Source organism: Populus trichocarpa, chromosome 1 (genome assembly GCF_000002775.5).
Source record: "Populus trichocarpa isolate Nisqually-1 chromosome 1, P.trichocarpa_v4.1, whole genome shotgun sequence".
Taxonomy (NCBI): domain Eukaryota; kingdom Viridiplantae; phylum Streptophyta; class Magnoliopsida; order Malpighiales; family Salicaceae; genus Populus; species Populus trichocarpa.
Genome location: NC_037285.2, coordinates 23707314 through 23734449, shown reverse-complemented (window position 1 = coordinate 23734449; position 27136 = coordinate 23707314). Strand labels below are relative to the sequence as shown.

Genomic DNA, 27136 nt, shown 5'->3' with positions numbered 1-27136 from the left:
CGTTATCAATGATGTTTTGTTCAGACAAGAAGATAAGGATTGTCACTAAGTCAAGATGTGGCCACCCACTCAACAATTAGTCATCAAATCAATAGTTTCGAATTTTGGCCTATAAAAGGAGGCATTTGCCATTCATTTAGGCATCTTGGTTTTCAGATCAAGATCATGTTCTTGCTCTCTCTCTTTATATTTTGTAATGCTTAAGTTTTGTTTATATTAATCTCTTGTTTATGCTTTTCATTTCATTTCCTTTACTTAGTAAACTTATATCTTATTTATGTTCTTATCTTGTTTTTTTATGTTTCTCTTCGTCATTATATTTAGCTAAGTTTATTATGTCAAGGTGAAAAAGTTACACTAATGGTGTAAGAATAAGTATAGTATAAACTCAATATGGACTTTAATGTTTGATACTAACATGTTTCGTATTTGTTATCTTATTCACTCTTAATACTTTGCTTGTTAAATGGTTAATCTAGATTTATGTTGTATAACCTTGGTACAACAAATACTTGGCACTTTCATAGCCCAAACCGTATGGTATAACCGACACCTGTGCTATGAAAGGAACTTGATTTGTTGTTAACATAAGTTATAATCATGAATACCTGACAACATTTACAAGTATTAGCATTATTCGAATAAGATAGCTAATGTAATCATGTTAACAATTTATAATCCGATTGAAACCTCCTTTGTGTGTGGTTTCCAGTTGAGTAATAAGAGTTTATACTATACTTGTTTGAAATACCATTAGTGGATCCTCTAACCTTGACAATTGTTTTTATCATTGTTTAATCCTTATATCAATATCACATCTCAAAGCTCTCATCAACTTATTATTATTATTATTATTATTATTATTATTATTATTATTATTATTATTATTATTAATTTATATAGTTAACCTCCCTGTGGTTTGACCCCGGCCTTACCGGGTTATTTATTACTTCGACACTCCTACACTTGAGAGAAGACATCAATCTTTTGGTCGTGTCATTGAGCTTCACCCCCTCATCAAAGTTAGAACATACCTTGTCCAACAAAGTTGCTTCTTAGATAGGGATTTCTAAACTAGCTTTGGACTTGCAATTGTGGCCTATCAGAGGTTTGTTTGTTGTTTTTCTTGGCTAGTTAATGGTTTGGCTAAGGGGTTTTTAGGTTTGACAGTATGAGAGTATCTTGTTTGTCAAGATTGTTTCCTCCTTTTCTTCTCCCTTTTTTATGGTCTTTTGCATGGGTTTTTAAAGGGCAATAGGGATCATTTAGAGGCCATGAGCTGGATCATCCTCACCTTTTCATGTCAAAGAATGATTCCAATCCATCCATTGAGGCTGAGGATTAGCCTTTACAGTGTTTCAGAGCTGACAATGGGACACACTAGCAAGCTTGGCTAGTTGGGGTGTGGGTTTGGCTTCTTGTAGCAGCACCTTTAGACCTGCAAAAGAGCATTTATTTTATCTGGGTAGGAGTATAAAATGCAAGGAATGAGGGGGTATATTTATTATCTTGTTTGGGGAAGAAATGAGAGAGAAACAGGCTCTATAAAGTGGCAACAGAACCAGACTCCTTTTTTTTAAGAAAATCACCAGTGACCAAACGATTGCCCTCTTATTATTTTTTTATCCAAGACTAATCAAGTTGCTTTATTTCAAATTTTATATTATTCTACTTCTTTGTTTTGGATCTGAAATATTTATTTATAAATATTATTGGCTATTATTTTTATAATTTATATCATATTTTTAACTCGAGAAGTGGTTTTTCCAACCAATATTGCTTCAGGAAGTACTATTTCGGTTGTGAAAATTCCACCATCGCCTTTTGTGGTGCATAGTGAGAAACCTAAAAAGTTCAAAAGATTGAAATGTAAATGGTGACAACATAAAGTGTTGATTTATGTGCCGGCCTCGAACTTGGTTAAGTTCTTGTAGGAAAAATGTTAAAGTTTTCAAATAACAAAATTAATTTCATAATTATGGTAGCTTTGAACGTACGGAATCATAGTGATTTCATGCATTAAAAAAATTGCATTTTGAATAGATTAAACAATACATAATATAATGTGTATAGTTGAATCAATAGTACAAAGGTGCTTTGAAAAGCTTTTAATAAAAGTTCAAGGTTGAAGTTGTCGTTATGAAAAGGTTCATAGTCGGTAAATTTATAAATCTAAGATTGACATAAAAGCTATTTGGTAAGATTTGCTCATGTATGCTATATTATTCACGTATATGTTATTGTTTACATATATAAAAAGTTAGTGTGGTGAATAGATACAATCTTGTAAGTTCTGCCTAAGGAGATTGAGTTTTAAACGAAATCGTTTGAGATCCCTCTAATATTTTCTGGGAACTTAGTAAAAATATTGTTCACACGATACTATTTTTGTATATGGAATAGTTCATAAGTGAAATGGAGATAACTGAACAAATCATGGTGAACAAGATAAGGCTAAATAAAGCAACTCAAGAAATGAAATAACTACTGAAGTCAATATCAATGAGATTGATTACCTTGCTAATGATTTTTTTAGAAATAAAAATGTTTGTTATTTTTAAAGTCAACCTGATTATACAATATTGAGCAGTTTTGGGTTAATATTGGTGTTATAAGACATGTATACGTTGAGAAAATGATAATTTCCACTTTAAAAGAAATGGATGGAGATAACCTATACATGGAAAACTCATCAACCTCCAAGGTATTAGGTATTAGAAAGGTTATACTGAATATGACATTAGGAAAGCCTCTCGCCCTCAATAATATACTTCATGTTGCTGACATTAGAAAGAATTTAGTATCTGACTTATTGTTGAGCAAAAATAGTTTTAAGATGGTGTTTGAGAATGATAAATTTATACTCTCTAAGAGTGATATGTTTATAGAAAAAGGGTATCATTGTGATAGCCTCTTTAAAATGAATGTAATGACCATTGTAATTATAGATGAGAATAATAATAAGATTGTATCTTCTTCTTATTTGTTTGAGTCCTGTGATGTATGGAATGGCATGTTAGGTCATGTGAATTATAATTATATACAAAGGTTAATAAACCATGAATTATTACCAAGTATGATTTTTTGGAAAAATCACAAGTGTGAAATTTATGTAGAATCAAAATTCACAAAACTTTATTTTCAAATAATTAAAAAAAAGTGGTGATCCTCTAGATTTAATTCACTCAAATATTGGTTATTTAAAGTTTGTGCAAACTAGAGGTGGAAAAAAAATATTATATTACTTTTATAGATGATTGCACAAGGTATTGTTATATTTATTTTTTTAAGAGCAAGGATAAAGCTCTTAAAATATTTAAACATTACAAGAATGAAGATGAAAATCAATTTAACAAAAAGATAAAGGTAATAAGAAGTGATAGAGGTGGAGAAAACAAAGCACCATTTGGTGAATTCTGTTTCTAAGATGGTATTATCTTTCAAAATACTACTTTTTATTCATTATAATAAAATGACATCACGAAACGTAAGAACTGAACATTAAAATAAATTATGAATACTATATTGATAAGTTTAGGAGCACCTCAAAACTTATACGGGAAGGCAATCTTAATTGTTAATTATATACTTAACAAAGTAGCACATAAAAAGTTAGATAAGACACCATATGAATTGTGGAAAGGTAGAAGACCTTCCTACAAATACCTTAAAGTGTAGGGGTATCTTGCAAATGTAGCAATACATGATCCTAAAAAGGTCAACATAGGACCTAAGACTGTGGATTGTGTATTCATCGAATATGCATATAATAGTAGTGCTTATTAATTTATTGTTCATAAGTCAAGTATTAAGGATATTCATCATAACACTCTTATAGAATCAAGAAATGCTATATTCTTTAATAATGTGTTTCCATGGAAAGAAACACGAGAAAATCATTTATTTAAGAGAAAGATTGAGATTAGCTTAAGTAATCATTATCAATTAGAATATGATGAAGTTAAGCTTAGAAAGAGTAAAAAGGAAAAAATAACCAAAAAAATTGCTCCTGGTTTTTTAACATACTTGTTAGAAAATGAACTTCAAACCTCCTTCGAGGCAATGTCATATCTGGAAACTTCTTATTAGAAGGAGGCAATTAATAGTGAAATTGAATCCATTATGAATAATCAATCATACATAGAAACTAGTGGATCTTCCTCCAAAAAATAAACCATTAGGCTATAAGTGGATCTTTAAAAGAAACATGAAAGTTGATGGCACTATTGAAAGATATAAAGCTACACTTGTTGTTAAAAGTTTTAAACAACAAGAAGGTGTGGACGATTTTGACATATATTCACATGTGTCAAGAATAACTTTCATATGAACGTTAATAGTCATTACAGTTATTAATAAGCTTGAAATACATTAAATGGATGTAAAAATAACTTTATTAAAATAATGACCTTTATAAGGAGGTTTACATGAAATAACCTAAGGGGTTTGTTGTCAATGAACAAGAAAAGAAAGTTTGTAAACTTGTCAAATCAATATATGGTTTGAAACAAGCACCTAAACAATGACATGAAAAACTTAACAAAGTTATGTTGTCACATAAATTTAAAGTCAACAAAGTTGATAAATATATTTATGTAAAAAAAACACAGATAAAGGTTATGTTATTGTATATCTTTATGTGGAAGATATACTTATTTTAGGTAGTAATGATCACATGATCAAGTCTACTAAGAAAATGTTAACTAACAAGTTTGACATGAAAGACTTGGGTGTTGTAGATGTCATACTAGGAATAAATATTTTTAGGACATCTAATAGATATGTATTATCCCAATCTCATTATATTGAGAAAGTTCTCGACAAATTTTTTTAAAGGTGACAATAGCATTTGACAAACATCAATGGACATAAATGTCTATCTGTCCAAAAATAAAAGCAAGGGAATAGACCAATTAAAATATTCTCGGATAATTAAGAGCTTGATGTATGTTATAAATTGCATAAGACCAGATATTTCTTACTTAATTAGCAAATTGAGTAGATTTTTAAGTAATCCAACTATGAATCATTAGAAAGCAATATGAAAGGTACTTAAATAATAGAGGTGCACCATTGATTATGGGCTATATTATACTGATTACCTAGCAGTACTAAAAAGGTATAATGATGTTAATTGGATATCTGACACTAAGGATTTGAAATCCATAAGTAAATATCTCTTCACACTCGGTGGATTAGTTATGTCATAGAAATCCTCCAAACAAATATGTATCACTAGATCCATGATAGAATTAGAGTTTATTACTCTTGATAAAGTTATAAAGGAAGCCAAATGGATTTGGAATTTCTTAGAGGATATTTCATGTTGGTCAAAACCAGTGTCAGCTATTTATGTTTATTATGACATTCAGTCAACAATAAAAAAGGCATAAAGTAGTATGTATAATGTTAAGTCTAGATATATACGTCATAGACATAATATCATTAAATATTTACTCTCAAATGAAATTATTTCCATTAACCTTGTAAAGTCAAAGGAAAATATTGTGGGTCCGCTAACCAAAGATTTGTTGAGAGAGCTTATGTATAATTCATTGAAGGGAATGGGTTTAAAGCTTTTAAAAGATGAAAGAGTGTAATAATGGTAACCATACCTAATTGATTGGAGATCTCAAGATCAAGGTTTAAATGGAAAACTAAGTCATGTAACATTCTTTATAGCATTAGGAAATTATTATTTCCTGCTTATTCTTATGATGAAATAAGTGTTAGTTGTAATGTGATAAAGGATGAGCTAAGCTCTTGTCATAACCTATTTTTGGGTTATTTCCAAATTCATTTTTTTTCCAACCTAAAAAAAAAAATGGAACACGACACGATGTTGTTTTGAACAGTACTATGCTGCTTTTTCCCCTAGACGCGTAGAGGTAGGGGAAGAAGAGGTTTGTTCCCTGTATTTTCTCGCTCTCACTCTCTCCCAAGACCTGAAAAATCGACAAGACCCACACCTCTTGAATTGCCAAGATAAAATTACAGAGGAGACAAGTCCTGCGGTCGGCTGCCCAGTGGCCGCCCGACCACTCTACCCCTGTGTCATGACTGGACAGGGGTAGCAGCCCTCTCTCCCCCTTTTCACCCTTATAAATAGTAGGGGAGAGACATATAGAGAATGGGGGCGGAAATACAGAGAAAGATTGAAAACAGAGGGGGACGTATGTTTGAGAACCAGGGGAGGAAGAATGAAAATAACAGAAGGGAAGAAAAAAAACAGGGATGAAAAAAACAGAAAGAGGAGAGAGTTGAAAACAGAGACGAACAGGGGGCGGAGATTTGAGAGAAAATTTTAGGGGGGACAATATAGAGAGAAGAGAAACGAGAGTTGAAAAACAGAGGGAAGAAAAAAAAACGGGGGTGGAGATTGCAGAGAAAGACTTAGAGAGAGGGTTGAGGTAACGGTTTGAAACAGAGGGAACGAATAGAGAGATTGAAGGCGAGAGAACAAAGAAACAAAAAAAATAGAGAAAAAGAAAAAAGGAAAAACACAGAGAAGTAGAGGAGAGAAGAAGAAGAACCGCCCCCTGGAACCACCGCCATTCCGCCACCAGCAGCACCGCCAACGACAGCACCACCACCGTCAGAGGGAAAAACATCGTTAGAAACAGAAGAAGAATCAGAGAAGAGGAGGGAACATAGGAAAAAGGAATAACATAAAGAAGAAGAATTGTCGATCGGCCACCCTCAGATCCCCAGTTCGCAACCACAACGCCACTGCCACTGCAGGTCGGCTTCCTGCTCTTCTTCTTCTTCGGTTTCATTACCCCGTCTCCACTGTTCTGCAAAGTGAACAGTGGATTGCGAATTAATTCACTCTACATTGTTCACTTGATCGGTGGAGAGCTTCTCCATTGTTTGCTGGGCCGGACAGCTCCGGCCCATACCAAAATGGTTGGGCCAGGTCCGGCCCAGTCCAAAAAAATCTCTGACTTTCTCGGGTATTTTTTCTATCAAATTTTTGTTTAATATTGGTTTGTATTTTAACTTGTAAAGATGCAAATCTGGTATTAATATGTCCGGTTTTCTCTAAAATATTGCAAAAAAATATTATAAAACAAAAAACATATCTTGCATACGGCCAAGTCTCTCAAAAAAAAATCATATCGTATTTTCATACAACAAAAATTCAAAAATATGTTTTAGCATGCATTTTGGCTTTACCGGTTTAATAAATCAATGAGAACTAGGCCAATATTTCAAAAACACCCAAAAAGTATTTTGTTTTGTTTTCGTATATGGGATTATGAATTTATATGTAAAACATATTCCCGATATTGAAAAAAGTAGTTCTTTTATAGACATTAGAATGGTTAGGTGTTTACCCGATAAGATAAGGGTCTCCTTACTAAGAATGACTTTTATTAAACCTTAGATAGACCAACAACTAGAAAACACAACCATATCTTAGCTTTTATCAGACAATCAAACAATGCAGCTTACCTTAGGTGGGGTGTATTTGGGGTGCTAATACCTTTTCTTTACGCAACCAGTCCCCATACCTAATTTCTAAGACCAGTTAGGGTTCCTAGTGATCAAAATACTATGTAGCGACTCTCATTCCCTTTTACACTGATAAAAGACAAGAATTCCTTGTCTCCTTATATTTTTCAGATACATACGAGAGTGAACGATCGCCGCGATGCCGCACACGTGCGATAACTCTTAATGATTTTTATATCTTGGTATACCAAATGAAGTATAGTAGAATACTCTTAATGAAAGATCACCTATATGAGTGAGAAATATGATCGTTTCTTTGAGAATTTCGATAAAGGTTGAATTATCTAAAGCACTTATGAATCCATGAGTTGTCTAGGGCCATAATACACACAATAGTGAGAACCAAATGAAATCTCTAGGTAGAGAACTATGTGAGTACTATTATCTTGGTTTACATAAAAAGTTGAATAGTTCAAGACATTGCGTTCACTATTTAGTTGAGTAAATCCGATATTATTTCACTAAGAAAGGTTCAAAGCCAAAAGCTACCTATTCTGATGTAGTAATCTACCAAAGCAGTATCTCTTAACAAATCTTTGAGTCATTTTCAAACTGGTGAGACAATTTCCATTCATGTGGGGGATTGTTGAAAATTTGTTTTAAATAAACAAATTATAGGTGAATGAGAAATTAATCTTAAAGAACCCTTGGTTTTCCCACTCAAAGAACTCTTGGTTTTTCTAGATTTAATTCTTGATTTATGACGGCTAATCAATGGTTGATAATGGTGAGAATTAATTCTTCAACATTTTACCTTTCAAAATCCACTATAAAAAAAAAGGTGAAGAAAGAGTTTAAACTAAGAATTTTTCATATTTTTACATACTCTTCCTCACCTTATATTTTAGTGTTTTATTCTCATTTTATGCTTTGATTTTCCTTCCAAATCTAGAGCTTAGGTTTATATTATTGAGATATATTTGATTTCATATTCTTTGGTTCAAAGACCTTGGTTTAGAAGTACATCTAAACCAAGGTGGTGTTGTTGAAATCTTGGGAGATATATTGCATATATCCTAGTTGCACAAGTGAGAAGCAATAAACCCTTAAGGACAAAGAATTCATCATTGACAACAACAAAAGATTCATTACTTTAAAGTGTTTCAACAAATAAGTACCTTTTTTTGTTTTAAGTTAAGCATAGTTAATTTAAGTTTCTTTGTCTTGAGTTTATAAATTTAAACATGTATAAACTATAGTCTTTTCTAAAATATCTTTTATTTAGCATGTCTTTGTGATAATAAACTACCGGTTCATTCTAATTATTTTTTAACTACAATCTTGTTATGATAAACTAAGTATATTTACAAACTAGTCTAATATATTTATAAACTTTTATCTACAAAGGAAATGGCAGCAATGATTTATATAACATGAGTGCTTTTAGGTCTTTGTTGATTCGCAATTGAATTTGAATTTGCACTTCCACAATGGCAACAGGAAGATATTTCAAGAAAATGACTATCAAGGAACAATCTAATCCTTTCCTTTTCTTTTCTTTTCTTTTCTTTTTCATAAGGGAAAATAGGTAAGCAAAAAAGAATAGAAATTAAATAGAAATCTCCTATCAGATGGTTAACCATTAGTCGGAAGGGTGTATTCTCAAAATACATCAATTTATTTTAGGGCCTGTGGGATTAATCGAGGTACGCGCAAGCTGGCCCGGACAACCATATTAATAAAAAAAAAATACATCAATTTACCTACTATTAGTAGATAAAATAATTTCCTTCACTTTTGAATCCCAAACAATTAAGGGTCAATATACAAAAACTTAATATAATTTATTCAAAGTTCTTCTCCATTTTTAAGCTCATAGCCTTAGCTGATGTGACTAGACATCGGAACTCATTTTTAGTGATCAAACAGCTAATATCTAGTTTGGGATCTGTTTTTGTACATGTTAGGATGGGGGGGAATTAAGCAGCTCATGCATTCGCAAGAGTTGCTCTTTGATACAATGGCGATGGGGCTTGGGTTGATGAACCTTCTATTTGAATTTCTTCTATCCTATCTTTGGATGTTGTTTGTTCTGATTAATAATATAAACTGGCTACTCCATCAAAAAACAAAACAAGAACATAAAATTTAAGAGAGGACTAAGTTATAATGAAATTTATATTTAAGGATTAAATAGATAGTTTGTAAACCTACATAGATTAAGTAATTAATTTTATTAAACCGCAAGGATTGAGTTGTAATTAGCTCCATATATTTAATATTTTATAACTTAGTTCATATAGTTTATTAAAACAATTTAATTAATATCTTTTATATTAAATTAATTGAGGAGGGAAATCAGTATTCCTCTTGTAACAAAGTACTAAAGAGTATCTTCTTTTATTATTATTATTTTAATTTTATTATTTAGTATTTAGTATTTAGGGAGTTGAGTTTCGTAATTTATTTTTTATGAGGTTATCTCAATCTCATGATTTAAGTCATGAATTTTATAAGTTAAACCCGATTAACTAGATTTTTTTTATTATAATTGATTTTTTTTTAATTTCATAATTTACCATCTGGGTTGATTAGAAATTAAGTTTTATAATTTATTTTAATTTTATTTATATGAGGTTATCTCAGTTTCATTACCAGAATTAAGGACTTGGCAGGTTAAATTAGTTTGACTCGGGTCTTTTTTTAATTGATTTTATTTCAATTTCAACATTCAATGTTGGATTGATTGAAGATTGAGTTTCATAATTTATTTTGATTTTTTTCTATTGGGTTATCTTGATCTCATAATCCAAATTTGTTAAGTTAACCTGAGTTGACTCCGGTTTTTTGTTTTTTTTTAATTGATTTTTTTTTCAATTTCATTCTTCAACATTAGGTTGATTGAGAATTAGACTTCAATATGTTTTTTTTTCTATGAAGTTATGACGATCTCATGACCCAAATCACAGATTTTACGTGTTAACTTAGGTTGACCTTGGTCGATCTAATATATTATCTTTTTAATATTTTTCTTAAAAAAATATGTCATTTTGAAAAAAAAAACATTTAGTGAAACTATGTTTTTTTTTCTTGTTGTTCAGGTTATTTTTAGTCTTGTCAAGTTGATCGGGCCACGTCAAATCACTTTCTACACGATTTATTTTTTTTCTTTTTGAAAACACGTTAGTAATATCTATATATTTTTTAAAATTAAAAAATATTATTCTAATAAAAATCAATTGAATAGCCTTTTATTATTTATTAGTAATGTTCATGATTAATTTAGTAGCATTTTATATTAAAAAGTTATCATCAATCTTTTCATATTATTTACTTTCTTTTTTATTTAAACAAATAATAAGGCTGAAAAGAAATTATAAATGGATCTAGAACATAGGAATTATATATTTAAATGATGAAACCACTTGGACTATTAATTACCTTTCGTGAACTACAAGGACTAAGCTATAATTAATTCCTTTAAAACCAATCCCTAAGATTTAGATACTTATAACCAGGTCCTTTATTATTAGGATTAATTAATTATTACATGTAGTATGAGATTAAGCATCCTCAACCTATAGTTTTTTTTTTCTTTCAAAAATTGCCTATTTCCTATTAAAACCATCTTATTTACTTCTCTCTTTTTTTTTAAGATAAAAAATAAAATAAAATAGAAAAGAATATGGAATTGATGAGAAACCCTACAAGGACTACGTTTCCAATCTTATAAAACTACAGGGATTACGTTATAATTAACTCCTCACATTTTAAAAGGGCTCGTCAGTGTTAAAGTAAAACACGTACAAAAAGCCCTGTACCCTTATGCTGGATTTCAAAAAATCTAACAAAACTGCTTTCTTTCTTTCCAGTAAAACCACACTGACTTGGAATTTTCTGCTCAATCAATAATGGGTTCAGGTGCGTTTTCAATTTTATATCATCCAAGTCACTTAATTAGCAAAACCCCATGTATAAATTCTGTTCTTTTTTTATTTTTAATTGTTGCGAATGTATTTTCAGATGCAGATATGGAGGATTATGGGTTCGAATACTCAGACGAAGAGCCTGAGGAACAGGATGTTGATATTGAGAATCAATACTACAATTCTAAAGGTTCTTTCTTTTCCTTTTTTTATATATTTTCTATTGCATGGGTCTTTAATTTATTATTATTTGTTATTGTTATTTGGTGCATAATCGAGTGTTTTTCTTGATAATCAGTAATGGGTTTCGTTGGTTTTACGAGAAATTGATGTTGGATGATAATGCTTGTTGAAGTTTATCTGTGCAAATTATTGGTTTTTTTTTCTCTTAAATTTGGGTTGGATTTGATTAAAAAAAAAAAAAAACTATTTTTTCTAGGTAAGGTTAGTAGAAATTTGGGTGCTTTTGAAGTGATAACCTTTAGGATGTTTCTTTGGGTACTATTGTGTTTAAATTAAGCAATTGGGTCTCAAAGAAGTTTCGGAATGATTTTTCAGTCCTGAAAGGGTAATTATAGTCACAAAGTCTCATCAGCCTGCATGTAGATAAACAAGTGGTTGCTGTATGTTTTGCTTTTATCATTGTCGTATTTCAAATCATGATTTTTTTCCCTTCTCGTTATTATTTGTTTTCTTGGTTGAACACTTTGTTGCATGATATTTATATTCTTTAGTAGGTTTAATTAGGTAACATCGATGTAGCTTTATCTGCTAATTTGTGAATAGCAGTCTTCATGTAGTCAACTATTAGTTGTTCTCATCAGGTTTTTGTACCTGTTGTAATTTTGCTTTTCCTTTATTTTGTTTCCATGCGAAGGTTTGGTTGAAACAGATCCAGAAGGAGCACTTGCAGGTTTTGCTGAGGTAGTTAGCATGGAACCAGAGAAGGCAGAATGGTGAGTGGTTTTGAACCATCTTGTGAATGAAATCTGATTCAGTATTATATGCAGAATGCAATTACTTAATGTTTTTGATACTGCTATAATTATTTTGAGCATATAGCTCTCCATTTTACCTTTCACTCTATCCTGTGCATTTTAATTCAGATTTTGTAAGAAAATTAATAATCATTAGAAGGATGGAGGAATCCCATGTGCAAATCAAGTTGGCAAACATTTTCTGCAATTGAGCTTTTGGTGATGTGGAAAAATCAGCATAGTCCTGTGTTTTGTTGATCTTGTCCTAGCATGGTGTTACAACTGCACTAGTGAAATCCTATCAAGCTAAGGTGTTTCTTGTACTTTATATCTACAAGTGAGAATCTTTGTGTAGCATGAGCTTTCTGTAGCTAGCAGACAAGTGGATGTCTTGGCTAAAGACCTACTTGTTTAAAACTAATTCACCATACATAATTGTACAGAGGTATTGTGGGTTTGAAGCTATCTTTTCTAGAGAAAACCACTTTGAGAGTTCATTCAAGTAGTATTCAGAAAAACATGAGAGACACTCCTTTCCATCCAGAGACCAAGTGGGTTTTACTTCTAACTGAGTGTGATATACAGGTGCATATATGTCATGCATGCATGTACTCTCTCACTTAATATAAATAAATTATTCCAGTTCAATATGCCGCAGTCTAATTGACTTTAGAGGAAATTGAAAGGTTTTTTTTTTAAGAGAAATGGCATGAATGGATAACTGGACAGTCACATCTCTTCCTTTGTCTGCTAATATTTTGTCAATGCTCTTGATATTTCAAAATACTTTACTCAGTTGGAGAGATGTCATGAAAGTAGTTATTAACCTTTCACTATGTACTACTATTCAAATTGTTTCTTTGTTCTTATGAGACAAAGACTGCTTTATATTTTCTTGCCTGCTCCACTAATTTCCTAGAGTTATTTATTTTTTTTAAGCCGATGTTTGATGATAAAACAAATCTTCATCTTGTTACCAGGGGATTCAAAGCATTAAAACAAACGGTTAAGATTTATTATCGATTGGGGAAATATAAAGAAATGATGGAAGCATACAGGGAGATGCTAACATACATCAAATCAGCAGTGACTCGAAATTACAGTGAGAAATGTATAAACAATATCATGGACTTTGTTTCTGGATCAGCTAGTCAGAACTTCAGTCTCCTGCAAGAATTTTATCAGACCACTTTGAAGGCCCTTGAAGAGGCAAAAAATGAGGTTGGAATTCATCATAATCTTCTTAGTGCCCTTTATGTCAAGATGTTTGTTTACATTGTTCTTGTGTTTTTCAGAGACTTTGGTTCAAGACAAATCTTAAGCTTTGCAAGATTTGGTTTGGTATGGGTGAATATGGGCGGATGAGTAAGGTGCCTTGTCTTTTTCATTTTCTAGCTTTCCTTTTTCATTGATCTGTAGTATTAGTTATGTAATTGATTCATTGTACACAACAGATTCTGAAGGAACTCCACAAATCTTGTCAAAGAGAAGATGGTACAGATGATCAGAAGAAAGGTAGCCAACTTTTGGAAGTGTATGCAATTGAGATTCAAATGTATACCGAAACCAAGAATAACAAAAAGCTCAAGGTAAGGATTTTCCAGTATTTAGTTTGTGTTTCTGCTTGTGTATTTAGAACTGGATGATATAGTCTATACTGCAATAATTGTATGGTGCTTTCCTAATCTCTGTGAGGGTTTTATACCACTTAAACAAACATGTAGGTTTGAACTATTTTCTAGCCTTGAGGGTTGTTTTCTTTTTCCTTCTACCAGCTTCGTTGACCATATGCTTTTGTGAAGTTTGTGAAGTATAGTGCCATGTTCATGTAACAAGTAAATTCATTATTTTTTTCAGCTGATAACGTGAAATTTTAAATTTGATTTGTACTGGGCTTAGAGGACAGGTAATTTTATGAGCTAATGTCCTGCTTTCATAATTCATTAATGAATATTTCTCAAGGTGCATGTTTAGCTTGTAGGGAAGTCGGAAAAAACAGCAATGGAAGTACTCCTCAACCTGTATATTAACCTGATTGAGTAGGATTTCATGGTATTTGTGGAATTCGAACACAATGCTATGGTTTTTTATTATTTAGCAGTGCCAAATTGACAAAATTGTTAGGACTGTTAAGGCTTAAGAACAGGATACTATGTTTTCTTAAGCTATGGTGTTGATACTAAACTCAACATACACATGGCTTGTATCTGGGTTTCTCTGTTAACATAGTTCAATTTTGGTATCCTGTATGGATTATATACTAACTTACATTAGGCATTTCTCATGTAAATATATTGCTTGTTTTGAATGAAAAATAAAGGATGTCGAAATTGCTTGAGAGTCATATTATTGTTAATATTGCTTCTCTAATTTTCACATTATGCACTTTATTTCTTCTGTTTGGTTGACTTAACATACTTTTTTATGATGATTTAACATGAGGATTAGATTCTTTTGATTTATCATGTAATTGTTTATGAAAAATTTCCAGCAATTATACCAAAAGGCACTGGCTATCAAGTCAGCAATTCCACATCCAAGGATCATGGGAATAATCCGTGAATGTGGAGGTAAGATGCATATGGCAGAGCGTCAATGGGCTGAGGCAGCAACAGATTTTTTTGAAGCTTTTAAGAACTATGATGAAGCTGGGAACCAGAGACGCATACAATGCTTAAAGTATGTCTGCCTTCTCTTCTAGTATTTTTTTTTCTTTTATTTTATTGTGTCATGTCATCATCTTCTCTCCCTCCCTCAAAGTATTAGTTTGTTTTGGTATCATCTACATCTTGACTCTTCAAAGTCTCAGTTATAAGCTTAGCTGGTTCAGTTATACAAGCTCTCTTCATCCTGTTGTTCTATGTTTACCAACAAAATTTGGTTTATTGAGTGAAACAAAATGCATCAAGACATTTGAAGGACTTCCTCCAGGAAAAAAGAAAGAAAAAAATAACGTCAATTGGAAATAATCTTTTAAGATACAAATTAGAAAAACTCACCTAAATTCCAGAGGAGTAAAAGAACTTTGCAAGATGCACTATCATGGCTTGCCAACTAATTCGCAGCATCTGGATACAAGTATAAAGTAACAAAATGTGGATTGAGAAATGGATTATATACATCATCAATGTGACATGTAATCATTTGGGTGGTTTTCTCACAAGATATGTCTTGCCTTTACATTGCATCAATAGTCCATCATCAATGAGATCTCTTCCTGGATGAGAACTGCTGTTATGCATTTTGTCAAACATTTAACCATCTAAGCTTCACGGTTGACAGATACCTGGTTCTAGCTAATATGCTGATGGAATCTGAAGTTAATCCTTTTGACGGTCAAGAGGCAAAGCCGTAAGTACATTCATCATATATTTTACCCTAAAATTTCAAAATATGGTCTTATTTATTCTTCTCCAGCTCATCTGTGCATTCTCTAATGTTAATTACTCTTCAGATATAAAAATGACCCTGAGATTTTGGCAATGACAAATCTCATAGCTGCATATCAACGAAATGAAATATTGGAGTTCGAGAAAATTCTCAAGGTATGGTTAGTGGACTCTGATGGCAACTTTATCCTTGCGCAGTTGTAAACCTTGTTGTTGTCCCTCTGCTTGCATTGAAGCTGCTACTTGGGCTTTCTTCAGAGTAACAGAAGGACGATAATGGATGATCCATTCATAAGAAATTATATTGAAGATCTGTTGAAGAATGTGAGGACTCAAGTTCTGCTTAAGCTTATTAAACCTTACACAAGAATCAGGATTCCTTTCATATCAAAGGTGAAGGCAGTGGTTTCTTCTTAGCGTTGCAGTATTGTGCACAATTACTGCAATACTGTTGTTTATGTTTTATTGTTATTATTTTTTAGGACCTTTTAACATTGACTGAGAATTTTAACTTGATTGAAATTTTTTAGTTATATATTCCCTAGAAACTTCTATTCCCGGTTACAAATCTGGTTGACTGGCAGGAACTCAATGTGCCAGAAAAAGATGTAGAACAATTGCTGGTTTCACTAATATTGGATAATCGTATTGACGGACACATTGATCAAGTGAACAGGTTATTAGAGCGTGGTGACAGGTAAAGTTTCTTCTCCTTTCTTTCTGTCCTGGTTTCTTGTTAGCTTGGCAGCTGTAATTGCATCTTCATTATAGTTGTACAAAATGTTAGGCTTTTATTTCTGCCAGCCATCCTCCTCACTGTCAAATGTCTTGCAGGTCAAAGGGAATGAAAAAGTATACTGCCATTGAGAAATGGAACACACAGCTTAGGTCTCTTTACCAAACTGTCAGCAACCGAGTGTATTGAGATTTTAGCAGGTTGTGTGATTTCCCTCAAGTTAAGCACTCTGATTGTATCAGTATTTTGGTGGATTCAAGAGCAAACTTTTCTTTTCTTTTGTGATTTCCCTCAGTTGGCCCTGAATGAGTTCTATGTTTAATGACGATACATTTTGAAGAAAAATGTGATTGGAGAGTGTATAAACCTATAGCTTACAGATAATTTTGAAACTGGGAAAATTCAAGACTTGCATGACCATATCAGGCTATCAGACAGTTTTAGAGCTTTTAATTATTATTTATTTGTGGTTTATTGGTTTATCTCCTTTCGTAATATCACATTGCTGCTGCTGGCCTTGATTTGTATATCAGTGGTGTTGGGGACCAAGTAGAGGATCTTAAGAATCTCATAAGCTATAATGGATTTGCCGGATTGAGAGGCTCAGGCGGCCTGTGCTCAAGATTTGGATGAACTGGGTACTGTTTTCCATTTTGGGCATGAATATCGAGTGATAAAACAGTTAACAAGCAAGATGATGTATAATTTGTGGTGTCTGTATTTTAAAGTATATTTATTTTTTACAATCTATTTTTAATATTCACATATCAAAACAATCCAAGAATATAAAAAAAAAGTAAGTAAAATTTCCAACCAGCTGCTCTAAACACACGCTTGATTACTTTGGAATGGCGTTCTCCAGCTGAGGCACAGCCTCTCCTGGAGCCTATAGAATTGCATCGGAAATATACTTTTTCACGGTATCTTTCTGATGAATCGATATGGACGGGGACAAAGTCTGTATATGTGGTTGATGAGATGCGGAAAGTTTGATGGTAGCCTGTCCTTGCCCAGTGCATGCAGCAATTATAATAGTCGACTCTCCTTGCTGCCAAAGATGGTTTGATGATGCGGCCAGATGTCCAGACGAGTCTTAGGTGGCCTGTTTATTTCTTGGGAATCTTGAGAGGGGAGTTTTAGTACAGCTGGATATAGTTTATTATATTATTATTGTGTTATTGAGTGGAAAAATTAAGAGGTTTTGTTTCGAGGGTAGTTTAGTTTTTTCTAGAGGTACATTGGGTATTAGAAGATTGTTAGGAGATGCATGAGGTTTCTTTAGTTTTTAACCTTTTGAAGAAAAACAAAATCTTTAGCTGTTGATGGAGGGTTATTTAGTCCTTTTAAAAATTTTAAAAAAATCAAAATACTTATTTACCACTCATGTAAAAAAAATATAGACGTTGACCGAGAGTTTTTTGGTTTATATAATAAAAATATAGTTTTATCCTTATAAAAAATAAAAATCAAGGCATGCTATCTAGTGGCAAATGATAGGCAGTTTGTCATTGGCAATTTTTTTTTTTTCCATCTTTTTTCTCTCTTCAAAAGAAAGTGCATGTCTATCTTTTTTTTCTTTATATTTTCAATTTCAGTACCTATGTTTGTTATTAATTATTTTTGTTCTTTGTCCATTTATAAAAAATTTATGTTTTCAATTTACCCCTTAAAGTACAATTTTTCATATATTTTTTTTCAATTCCTTCCTTATTCTTTTGATTTTTAATTTTTTTTCCTTGGCTTTTTTGTTAAATTTTTGTTGGTTTTCAATTTTATCCTACAATCAAAGCTTATGTTTTATTGTTTTCAATTTAGTCCTTATTCTTTTGATTTTCTTTCTCTTGTTAAAGTTTTTTTCTTTTCAATTTAACTCTTCAATTTAAATTTTTTTATACCCTCTAATTTATTTCTTATTTCGATTTTCACCCTGAATATTTTAATCATAATTTTTTGTGTAATTGATTTTTTTTTCAAGTTTTATCTTTCGACATTTGATTTGTTGGGGAATGAGGTTCGTAGTTTTTTTATTTGTCAAGGTTTTGATCTAATAACATGCGTAACAAGTTTGAAAAGTTTATGCGGTTCGGGATTCTTTTTTCTCACTTTCTTTTATGATTTTATCATTCTACATTATTTAAAAAATAATAATTTTGTGGTTATCTTTAATTTCTTCTCTATTGATTTATCATGGTTTCATGGCTTAGACCATGGGTTTTACAAGCTTTTTTTTAATAGAGGTTTTTTTATATTTTGTTTGTATTTAATTTTTGAAGATTTTTTATAAAATAATATTTCTGGATATGTTTGGCCTTACATACTATTTTTTTTTATTTTATTCAATCAATTTCGTATATGTTTCTATTTCTATTATCTTTTATTGATTTTAATAAATAAATTTAGTAGACAAAACGGGTAAATATATTGTTTTGTTTTACGAGATCAAATATAATGATCAATATTTATTTTTTAATTTTTATAAATAAATTTGTTAGATATAAACGGACAAATATATTATTTATTTTAATCTTGGTTAATATTTATTTTTTGAGTTTTTTTTATTTATTTATTGTTAACAACTTCTCTAAGGCTAGTGGTGGAAGCTTGGGGTCCCTTGTGGTAACAACATTCCATGGGGGGGTGGGGAATTTGGTAGAGCTAGGAAATGTGTGGCTAGATTTGGCCGTAGTACAAAAATGGCTAAAATGCTTGGACATGGCATTAGCTGGCGTTAGTTGGAGCCTTGAAGGGTTAGGCATGTCCCCTTTGAGGACTGTGGGGCCACCATGTCTTATAGCCACATGGATTACTACTTAGCCCGTTAGCCGTAGCCAGGCAATGACCTGGGCTCGGTTGAAAACGGAAACCCCTTTTTCTCCATTAACAATGTTCTTGATCAGCTTCAATAGGAAGAGGGAAAAGAAGGCGATGTTCTTTTTCTCTCGGTGTCAAAGCCAAGACATAAGGTAATTTTACAAGGGAGACCAACAACAGAGCTAGTGAAGAGACTCAAAAAAATCATCTTTTTCTTACCATCTACACCAACCTTCTTAAAATTTAAGAGAGAAAGTTATTAAATCCATGTCGGTCTATTATCCAGCTCACGCCTAGGATGAGAATTAAGTAAATTTTTAAGTAGTCAAGTCATATAGTAATGGCTTTTTATTTGAATTTTTTATATGAAAAAAAATAAAAAGCTTGCGCCTGAGGTTTTAATTTTACAAGATCCCTAAAATTCACTTGTCGAAAGTCTGTCCATGACGGTGAAAAGAAATTAATTCTTTGGTTCTGGTTTCTTCTTTTTTATGTTCGATTGAAGGAACCATCTTTTCTATTGTTACAGAAAAAAAAATTAATTAACTATATCTAAAAGGGTATCAGCCTTTTATTATACTAGAATTATCATGGACTATAGTAGTGTGTTTTTTGATAATTTTCACTTTAATCCTTAAACTTTTTCTTTGCGTGATTTGATTTTTTTGACTCTAAATTAGCTCTAAATTACGTATTTTTTTATGAGAGAGGGTTGAATTGAAAGCTAAGAGGCTAAAGTGAAAATATCGGGTAACATGGGGGTAGGTTAAAAGTTTCATTAAAACATTCATTTTAATCTCTATGTTTTTAGATATTAGGTGATCGGTCTCTTGAATTTGAAGATAATATATTTTGGTACCTAATTTTATTTTCCTTTTCTTTAGTCATTTCTGTTGGAAGGAGAGAGAGGGAGTCGTTAGCTTTTTGGTGGCCATGTATTGGTTTAACAAGGTCTCTAGAGTGTTTTCTAGGTGTTTGGGGTCAAAATGGGTTGAAAATGAGATTTTTGGTGAAAAAAATAAAAAACCTGATTTTTTCTACCACCATAGTGGCCAATTTCTAGGTTTCTCAGGCGACGTGTTGTCTGCTAACGCGGGCAACACGTCCTTTTTTTTAATAATTGGGGAGCGCGCGTTGTCCGTCCCATTAAACTTTTTTTTAAAATAAGACCCGCACTTGGGTCTAGCCTTGTAGGCCTGCGTGTGGGTCATTGTTTTATTGGGCAAACATTGAGCCTGGTTTACTAGGCTCAGCAGCGCCTGACCTAGTTCCTTTTTTATTTTTATTTTTAGTTTTAGTTTTTTTTAATAATGCATTATTTGTGTTTTTTTTTCAAATAAATTTTGGGTTTATGTTTTAATTAGATTGTGATTATTTTTAAATGATATTGGGTATGTTTAAGTTTTAGAGAGGTAGGTATGATTCATTTGTGATTTATTTTTAATTTTATATAGATTAAATTAAAAAAACATTGTTTTTTTTTTTAATTATTGTTCAATAAATTTTATGTGTGTATATGTTTCTATTATAAATTTTATGTGTTTTTCTATCATAAATTTATTTTGAGAGAGAAATTCATTAAATATAATCAGGTAAATTACCTGTATTGCAATGTTAGATATCTTGATCTTCATTTTTCTCTTGGTTTTCTCAATTTTATTTTTTTTATTGCTGATGAATATATTTTTTTTCATTGCTTTACACCATGGTTATTGAGTTGTTTAATTAGATGCGTGTAAAAGTTTTTTGATTTACATCTAGGAGTATTTTTTTAGTGTAAAAAAACAAGTTGAAGAATTATGTATATTTATTTATTTTATTATGTTTTGATGTTTAGAATTTGATGTTTATTCTTATGATTTTTTAGTTTTTTTCCTTGAATCTTTTATGAAAGTTTCATTATTTTTAGTTTCATTCTTCAATCCAAGTTTTTTTTTTTTTTTTGTCTTTGTTCTTTTAATTTTTATCTTTTTGTTAATATTCTTGTTCTTTTCAATTTAACTCTCAAATTTATAATTTGTTTTTGCCTTTTGATTTATTTTTTATTGTAATTTTAACATTCATTATTTTTATTTATTTTGAATTTTTGTGTTGTTTTTTTGTGATTTTAACCATCATGATTTTTTCATACATAGTGCTATCTGTTTTATAATCCGCGTCACGATTTAAAAGGTTAACAATAATTGACTTTTTTGTCTTATTTTTTTTAATTTTCTTTATATGAAAATTTTCTTTTCTCATTTAATTTTTACTTTGTTAACAAATAAGATCATTGAGATGTTTTTAGAATATTGTGAAGATATATTTCCATAGTATTGACAAGCTTTAATCTTTTGTATTGAATCGTTGTTTTTTTTTTTTTTTTTGCTTTGTTTGTTGTCGATATCTTATTTTCTAATGATATTATTAAATTAACAGAGTTTATTAAACTCACTCGAGCTAATTACTTGAATATTATATTTTTTATTTTTAAAGCCATATTTATTTTTTTAATATTTTTTATGTCAAAACAAAGGTTGGCCCGTCGCGTAGTTAATAAAATAGTAAATTGGACTTATGTCTTGGACTTGTAATTAAAAGTTAATAAAATATTATATTTTCTTTAAAATTTTCATTTTCATTAATCTTTGGAATAGAATAGACAAACTTAATCATTTGAAAAACTTTATAAGAATATCAAAAATTGTCAAGGCCCCAAAAAAAGGTTATTTAAAAGAGTTAATTGGTCTCTTTTCAAGTAAATATTTTCTAAAAATTTCGGCAGAGTCTCCTTTGTATTTTCAATACTAAGTTATCGATTTAAAATCAAAACTTGTAAATAATAACCACAAACTCATCCCAATATAAATAAGCATCGCAACTCTACTAAACACATCAATTTCCATATCCCCTATAGTTTCATTTATTTTTTTTATAGTTAACATTGTATGATTTTATATACAATATTTAAAACTAATTTATTTACAATAACATTAATTTCTTAGGACACAAACACATTCAAATATAAATACAACAAAACTATATTACGAGTTAAAGTAAGGGCATTGTTCTTAATTACATACCCGACAAAAGAATAATTTAACCATTTTAAAATTTCTTAACATACAGGCGATATAAAACATAATATCAATATTTTCAATACAAAAATTAACTTAAACAAGGATTTCTATCTATGCTTCTACTTTCCAGTTCGAGGGTGTGATGTACCTATCAACATATTTATATAACATGTGAACATTTGGTAAAAACTAGAAAATTTACACTTATTAATAATACACAATTTAAACAAGGGCTATTTGAAGTATACACAATAATATACGCACTAGCTCATTAAATGAAGTACTTATCGTCAATATATTAATTTAATTTAAATTTCATTTTTGCCAATGATGTACTAGATATCTTCTTCATTAATCAGGATATGACTTTCTCAAGTTGTCCATTAATTAGTACATTATATCTGAAGTTCAGGTAAGAAAGAAAAGGAAATAGTTCAACCAATGTGCCCATTTCAACAGGGCACTATTTCCATTAACCAGGAAATAATCTTTCAACGTACCTATTTAACAAGGCATTATTTCCATTAGTCAGAAAATAATCTTTCGGCACGCCCATTTATTTAACATGGCATTAATTTCATTAACCAGGAAATATTCTTTCGGCACGCCCATTTATTTAATAGGGCATTATTTCCATTCTTTTTATTTCACAATTTCTACATTAAAATTACAATCAAAGGAAATTTCTTCTAAAATACTAACTTAAACAATTAATTTATTATAAGGTATTTAACACCTACCTGGTGTTTGTGGACGTGAAGTGGTCCCCTGTTGCTGATTAGGTCCTGCGACCTCTTCTGCACCAGCACAAAAATCAACATGTTAATTATTATTCATAACCAAATGATAAAAATCTCATTTCATTTTAAGTTAAGAAGAATAAAATTCTCCTTTTTAACCCTTCATCAAAATTGACTTCCTAATTCTCCAACAATCCATCCGATTCATCTAAAATCACTCTTTTATATTAACAATAATCCAAGTCAAAATTCTTTTTCTCCTTTTTATATGTCATGGCCGAAATTCCTTCGAGGAAAAAGGGTGAATATTTTATTTTTTTAACGTCCTTCACCATTCCATTTATTAACATTTATAAGCCCATAAATTCCCACAATTCCTAAATAATTGTATTAAATTCTTCAATCTCCCAAAACTTCTCCTTTTGCCGAGACCAATAACAAAAAAAGGGGGAGGGGTTTGTTTCTTCCATTTCTAAATTAAACACTTACCCATTAATAATTTATGCTTCCTAATATAGTTCAATCATAAATTGCATCATTTCAATAATTAACACCATAAATCCCCAAATTCACATAATCATAGCAATTTAATTTCTTCATCAAAACACAAAATTATAACAATGAATCATTCTAAACATGGTCTTCAACTTACTTGGATAAAGATTCAAGGAATGGATGCAAGAAAAATTCAAGTTTCCTTCTTCTCCCTTTTTAAACCCTAGCTTTAGATTTATTTCTTCGAAAGAAGTTCCAAGCACTAAATCACCCCTCTTAATTCTTTTTTTTTAAGTGCTAATCACTCTAATTACACTTCTCTTTATATATATATATATATATATATATATATATATATATATATATATATATAATTTGCAAGGAAAAAAATCACACAAATCATTTCCCTCTCTTATATATGGCTTCTAGCCATAGGCCAAAAGAAAAAAAGATGGGCATTTATATAGTCTCATCTTTTAAATTTGCACTTTGACCCTTTTTGTTTAGCATTTTTTAAATTTGTCCTCATCCTTTCTTTCCCAATAAATTAATGTCTTATAACTTTCTTTTGTTTAATTTTACCCCTCCAAATGCTTGCTTACTTATTTATTTATTTATCTATTATTTTTTTATTTTGGTCGGGTTAGAATATAACCTGCTTTAACAAAAATCCTTATTTTTTTTGTTCTCTAAAAAGGAACTAATCTCTTATATTGAAAGTGTTGCAGCAAACATGTTGATCCTTGTGCGTCCAGAAGAGTTTGTGCCCTTGTTTTATTGCACTTTCTCCATCTCCCTTTTTTAATCTTATTTGGACTTGGGCAATGAATCGAGGGTGAAAAAAAAATCCTTTTTTAATCATGTAAGAAAATAAATTAAAAAAAATCCTCCCAATTTACAATTCATAATTGTTAAAGAGAAAAAATAAAATCCAAAGCTTGCATTTTTTTTTATTTTTTATTTTTTGCATGGGAGGCCAAAAGGGTATCGGGTGACACAAGGAAGGGAGTACTCTTCTATTGTATTATAATTAAGATTACGTTTGAGATGAGAGAAAATGACTTTTGACCAGGAATCAAATTTAAAAAGTTATTTTTATAAATATTTGACAATAAAAATGAGTTAAGTTAGAATTAGATTTGGTAAAAATTGATTACAATGATTTTTTATGGAAAAAAAATATAAATAAGAAGTTAGAGATTAAAAAAAATAAATAAATAAATTCCTCAATTTTATAATGACGTTTTGATCGAAGTATAAATCTTTTTTAACCAACTATGTTTGTAATATTTTTTAATTTAAAATAAAAAAATAACTTAAATTAATTTACAAAAACCATACCAAATTTTATTTTTTTTGGTAAGGGTGAAATAATTTTTGGCATAGGCAAGGTGATTTAAAAAAAAAATATTAGAAGGGGCTATTTTTTAGAGAAAATAGTATAATTTCTATAAAATAATTATTAAAATTCAAAAGCTATTTTGAACTTTCAAACCGTGACTTCAATTACACCCTAATTCCATCCATATCTTATGAATAGTGAGGATAATAGCTCAGACTATTATTGTAAGTTCATAAATTTGTTCTATTGTGCATCATATTATTTCCTTAAACTTGATATCAAAGTTTTTAAATTTGATCTAAGTTATAGCAGTTCATTCAAATCAATCCAAAATTATATCATTTTAAAATTTTATTTTTAAAATTAAAACGATATTTTTTTTAGTTAAACTGGATTTTGATCGGATCAACCAAATCGACTAGGACATGGGTTAACTTGTTGGGTCATCCAGGTTTGATCAGGTCAACTACCACTTGATTTTTTTTAAAACCCAATCCAAGTGAGGCCCTGGATAGACCGAGTCTCGGGTTAACCTATTGGGTTAGGCCATGTTTAATAACGCTATTTGAGATACAACATAATAGTAAGCAAACCATATTTGTTAATAACCAGTTGATTCAATGTTGGTTTGGTACCGCTATAGCTTTTGCTTTTAAAAATGTTTTTGCAATTGCTTTTTGCATGAAAAAACATATAATTTATGTTTTTTAGGAGTTTTTCGATGTTTTAATGTGTTGATGTCAAAAATAATAAAAAAAAAACTCTGAAAAACAATCATGTTGATGTATTTTCAATTGAAAAGAACTTTTGAAAAGCACTCTACACCACATTACTTATTAAAACTAGTTTATTTAAAAAAATTATATGTGAGGTCCACTCATATTTGGGGTTAAAACCATGATATTTTTTTTTTAAATGACAGTTTGGTAAAGGTTTTGGGAAAATTACATGAGTTAGGAAAATATTTGCTATGAGTTTGGGCTTGGTTTTGAAAAATAAAAAACATTTGTTATTTAATCCTTATTTGATCAATAAAATTTTTATCCCTAAAATATTTTAATATATTAAGCAATCCATTAATTATGTCATGAAAATTATTGTTATTACTATGAACATTTATGAGTTCTTTCATGAATTATAAGTAATTCATGATTATGAATGCTTTGGATATTCATGAACTATGAATTCTTTCATGAATTTATACACATTCATGAATTCTAAATATTAATTCTTGAACTATAAATATTTATCATAATTAATAAAACATTCATGAATTGTAAAAATTCCATAATTATGAGTATTAATGTTTTGGTTTCCAAGTTTTCTAAAGCCTTGTCATTCTATTCTTTCTTTCTTCTCTAGAGTTTAAGTTCAATCTTCGTAGAGAGATGTTGATTATTATTCATTTAAGTTCATTAAACCTTGTTAAAGCGTGCATCTAAAAAGAATGAGTTAATGGAATCCCGAGAGATTTATTAAAGAAAATCTTTTTGCATCAAGTAAGGAACAATAAAACTTTAATAATAAATAATTAATTATTGACAACAAGAAAATTTCAGATTAGATATTTTTTAAGACTTCAATAAACAAGTAATCTAAACTAATTTTATTTAAGTATAATTTCAATACTTGTTTTGTTTAATTTATGATTGTTTTCCCATTATTTTTCACAACTTGACATATTTACTTAATATACACTTCAGATCTCTATAATGATTGTATGACCACCATATTTTTATATATTTACATTATTATATACCAAACGTATCTTTCCTACGGATGTTAGACAACATTACCAAACATACGCTGGTGGTGTCGGATTGCCTGAGAGTAAAATGGTCCCAAATGTTAGGAGTGATAGACATACGACCGCCATGAATGCCGTTTTAACCCAAAGAAGACATGACCGCCATGAATGCCGTTTTAACCCAAAGAAGGCATGACCGCGAGAGGTTCGGTAATAAAGAAATGCCTTTGTCGTCATGTCTTCATATATATGAATGGTTGTTTGCAGCGGTTTCAGTCCAACCACTAGTTTCAACAACAACGGAAACCACCCACATGGCCACGTGGTCCGGCCTCCCATTTTACATTACAATTTACACGATTAACACACCATTGATAATTTAATTAATGTTATCATATAAGACTAATGCATTACGTTACTTTCACAAACTAAAAAATAATCGAAGAAGAAAAAAGCCTT

The 27136-nt window shown here is 30.5% G+C and overlaps 1 protein-coding gene across 4 annotated transcripts in view; it reads left to right on the top strand.

Moving 5' to 3' along the window:
• LOC18094947 (COP9 signalosome complex subunit 2) overlaps positions 1 to 16903 on the top strand; it is a 79554-nt gene extending 62651 nt beyond the window's left edge. Inside the window, exons 1-12 of one of the 4 annotated variants that reach the window (XM_006369357.3) lie at positions 11219 to 11376; positions 11479 to 11571; positions 12259 to 12337; positions 13339 to 13579; positions 13654 to 13728; positions 13813 to 13947; positions 14850 to 15037; positions 15641 to 15709; positions 15813 to 15903; positions 16006 to 16140; positions 16332 to 16444; positions 16582 to 16903. In XM_006369357.3, the coding sequence (XP_006369419.1) occupies positions 11367 to 11376; positions 11479 to 11571; positions 12259 to 12337; positions 13339 to 13579; positions 13654 to 13728; positions 13813 to 13947; positions 14850 to 15037; positions 15641 to 15709; positions 15813 to 15903; positions 16006 to 16140; positions 16332 to 16444; positions 16582 to 16672 (1320 nt within the window). In that variant the 5' untranslated portion in view covers positions 11219 to 11366 and the 3' untranslated portion in view covers positions 16673 to 16903. Of the gene's footprint in view, positions 1 to 11218; positions 11377 to 11478; positions 11572 to 12258; positions 12338 to 12648; positions 12670 to 13338; positions 13580 to 13653; positions 13729 to 13812; positions 13948 to 14849; positions 15038 to 15640; positions 15710 to 15812; positions 15904 to 16005; positions 16141 to 16331; positions 16445 to 16581 lie in introns of those variants that run through there. The other 3 variants (XM_024593950.2, XM_052447216.1, XM_052447217.1) reach the window with 3 other exon arrangements.
• Positions 16904 to 27136: the final 10233 nt, after the last annotated feature.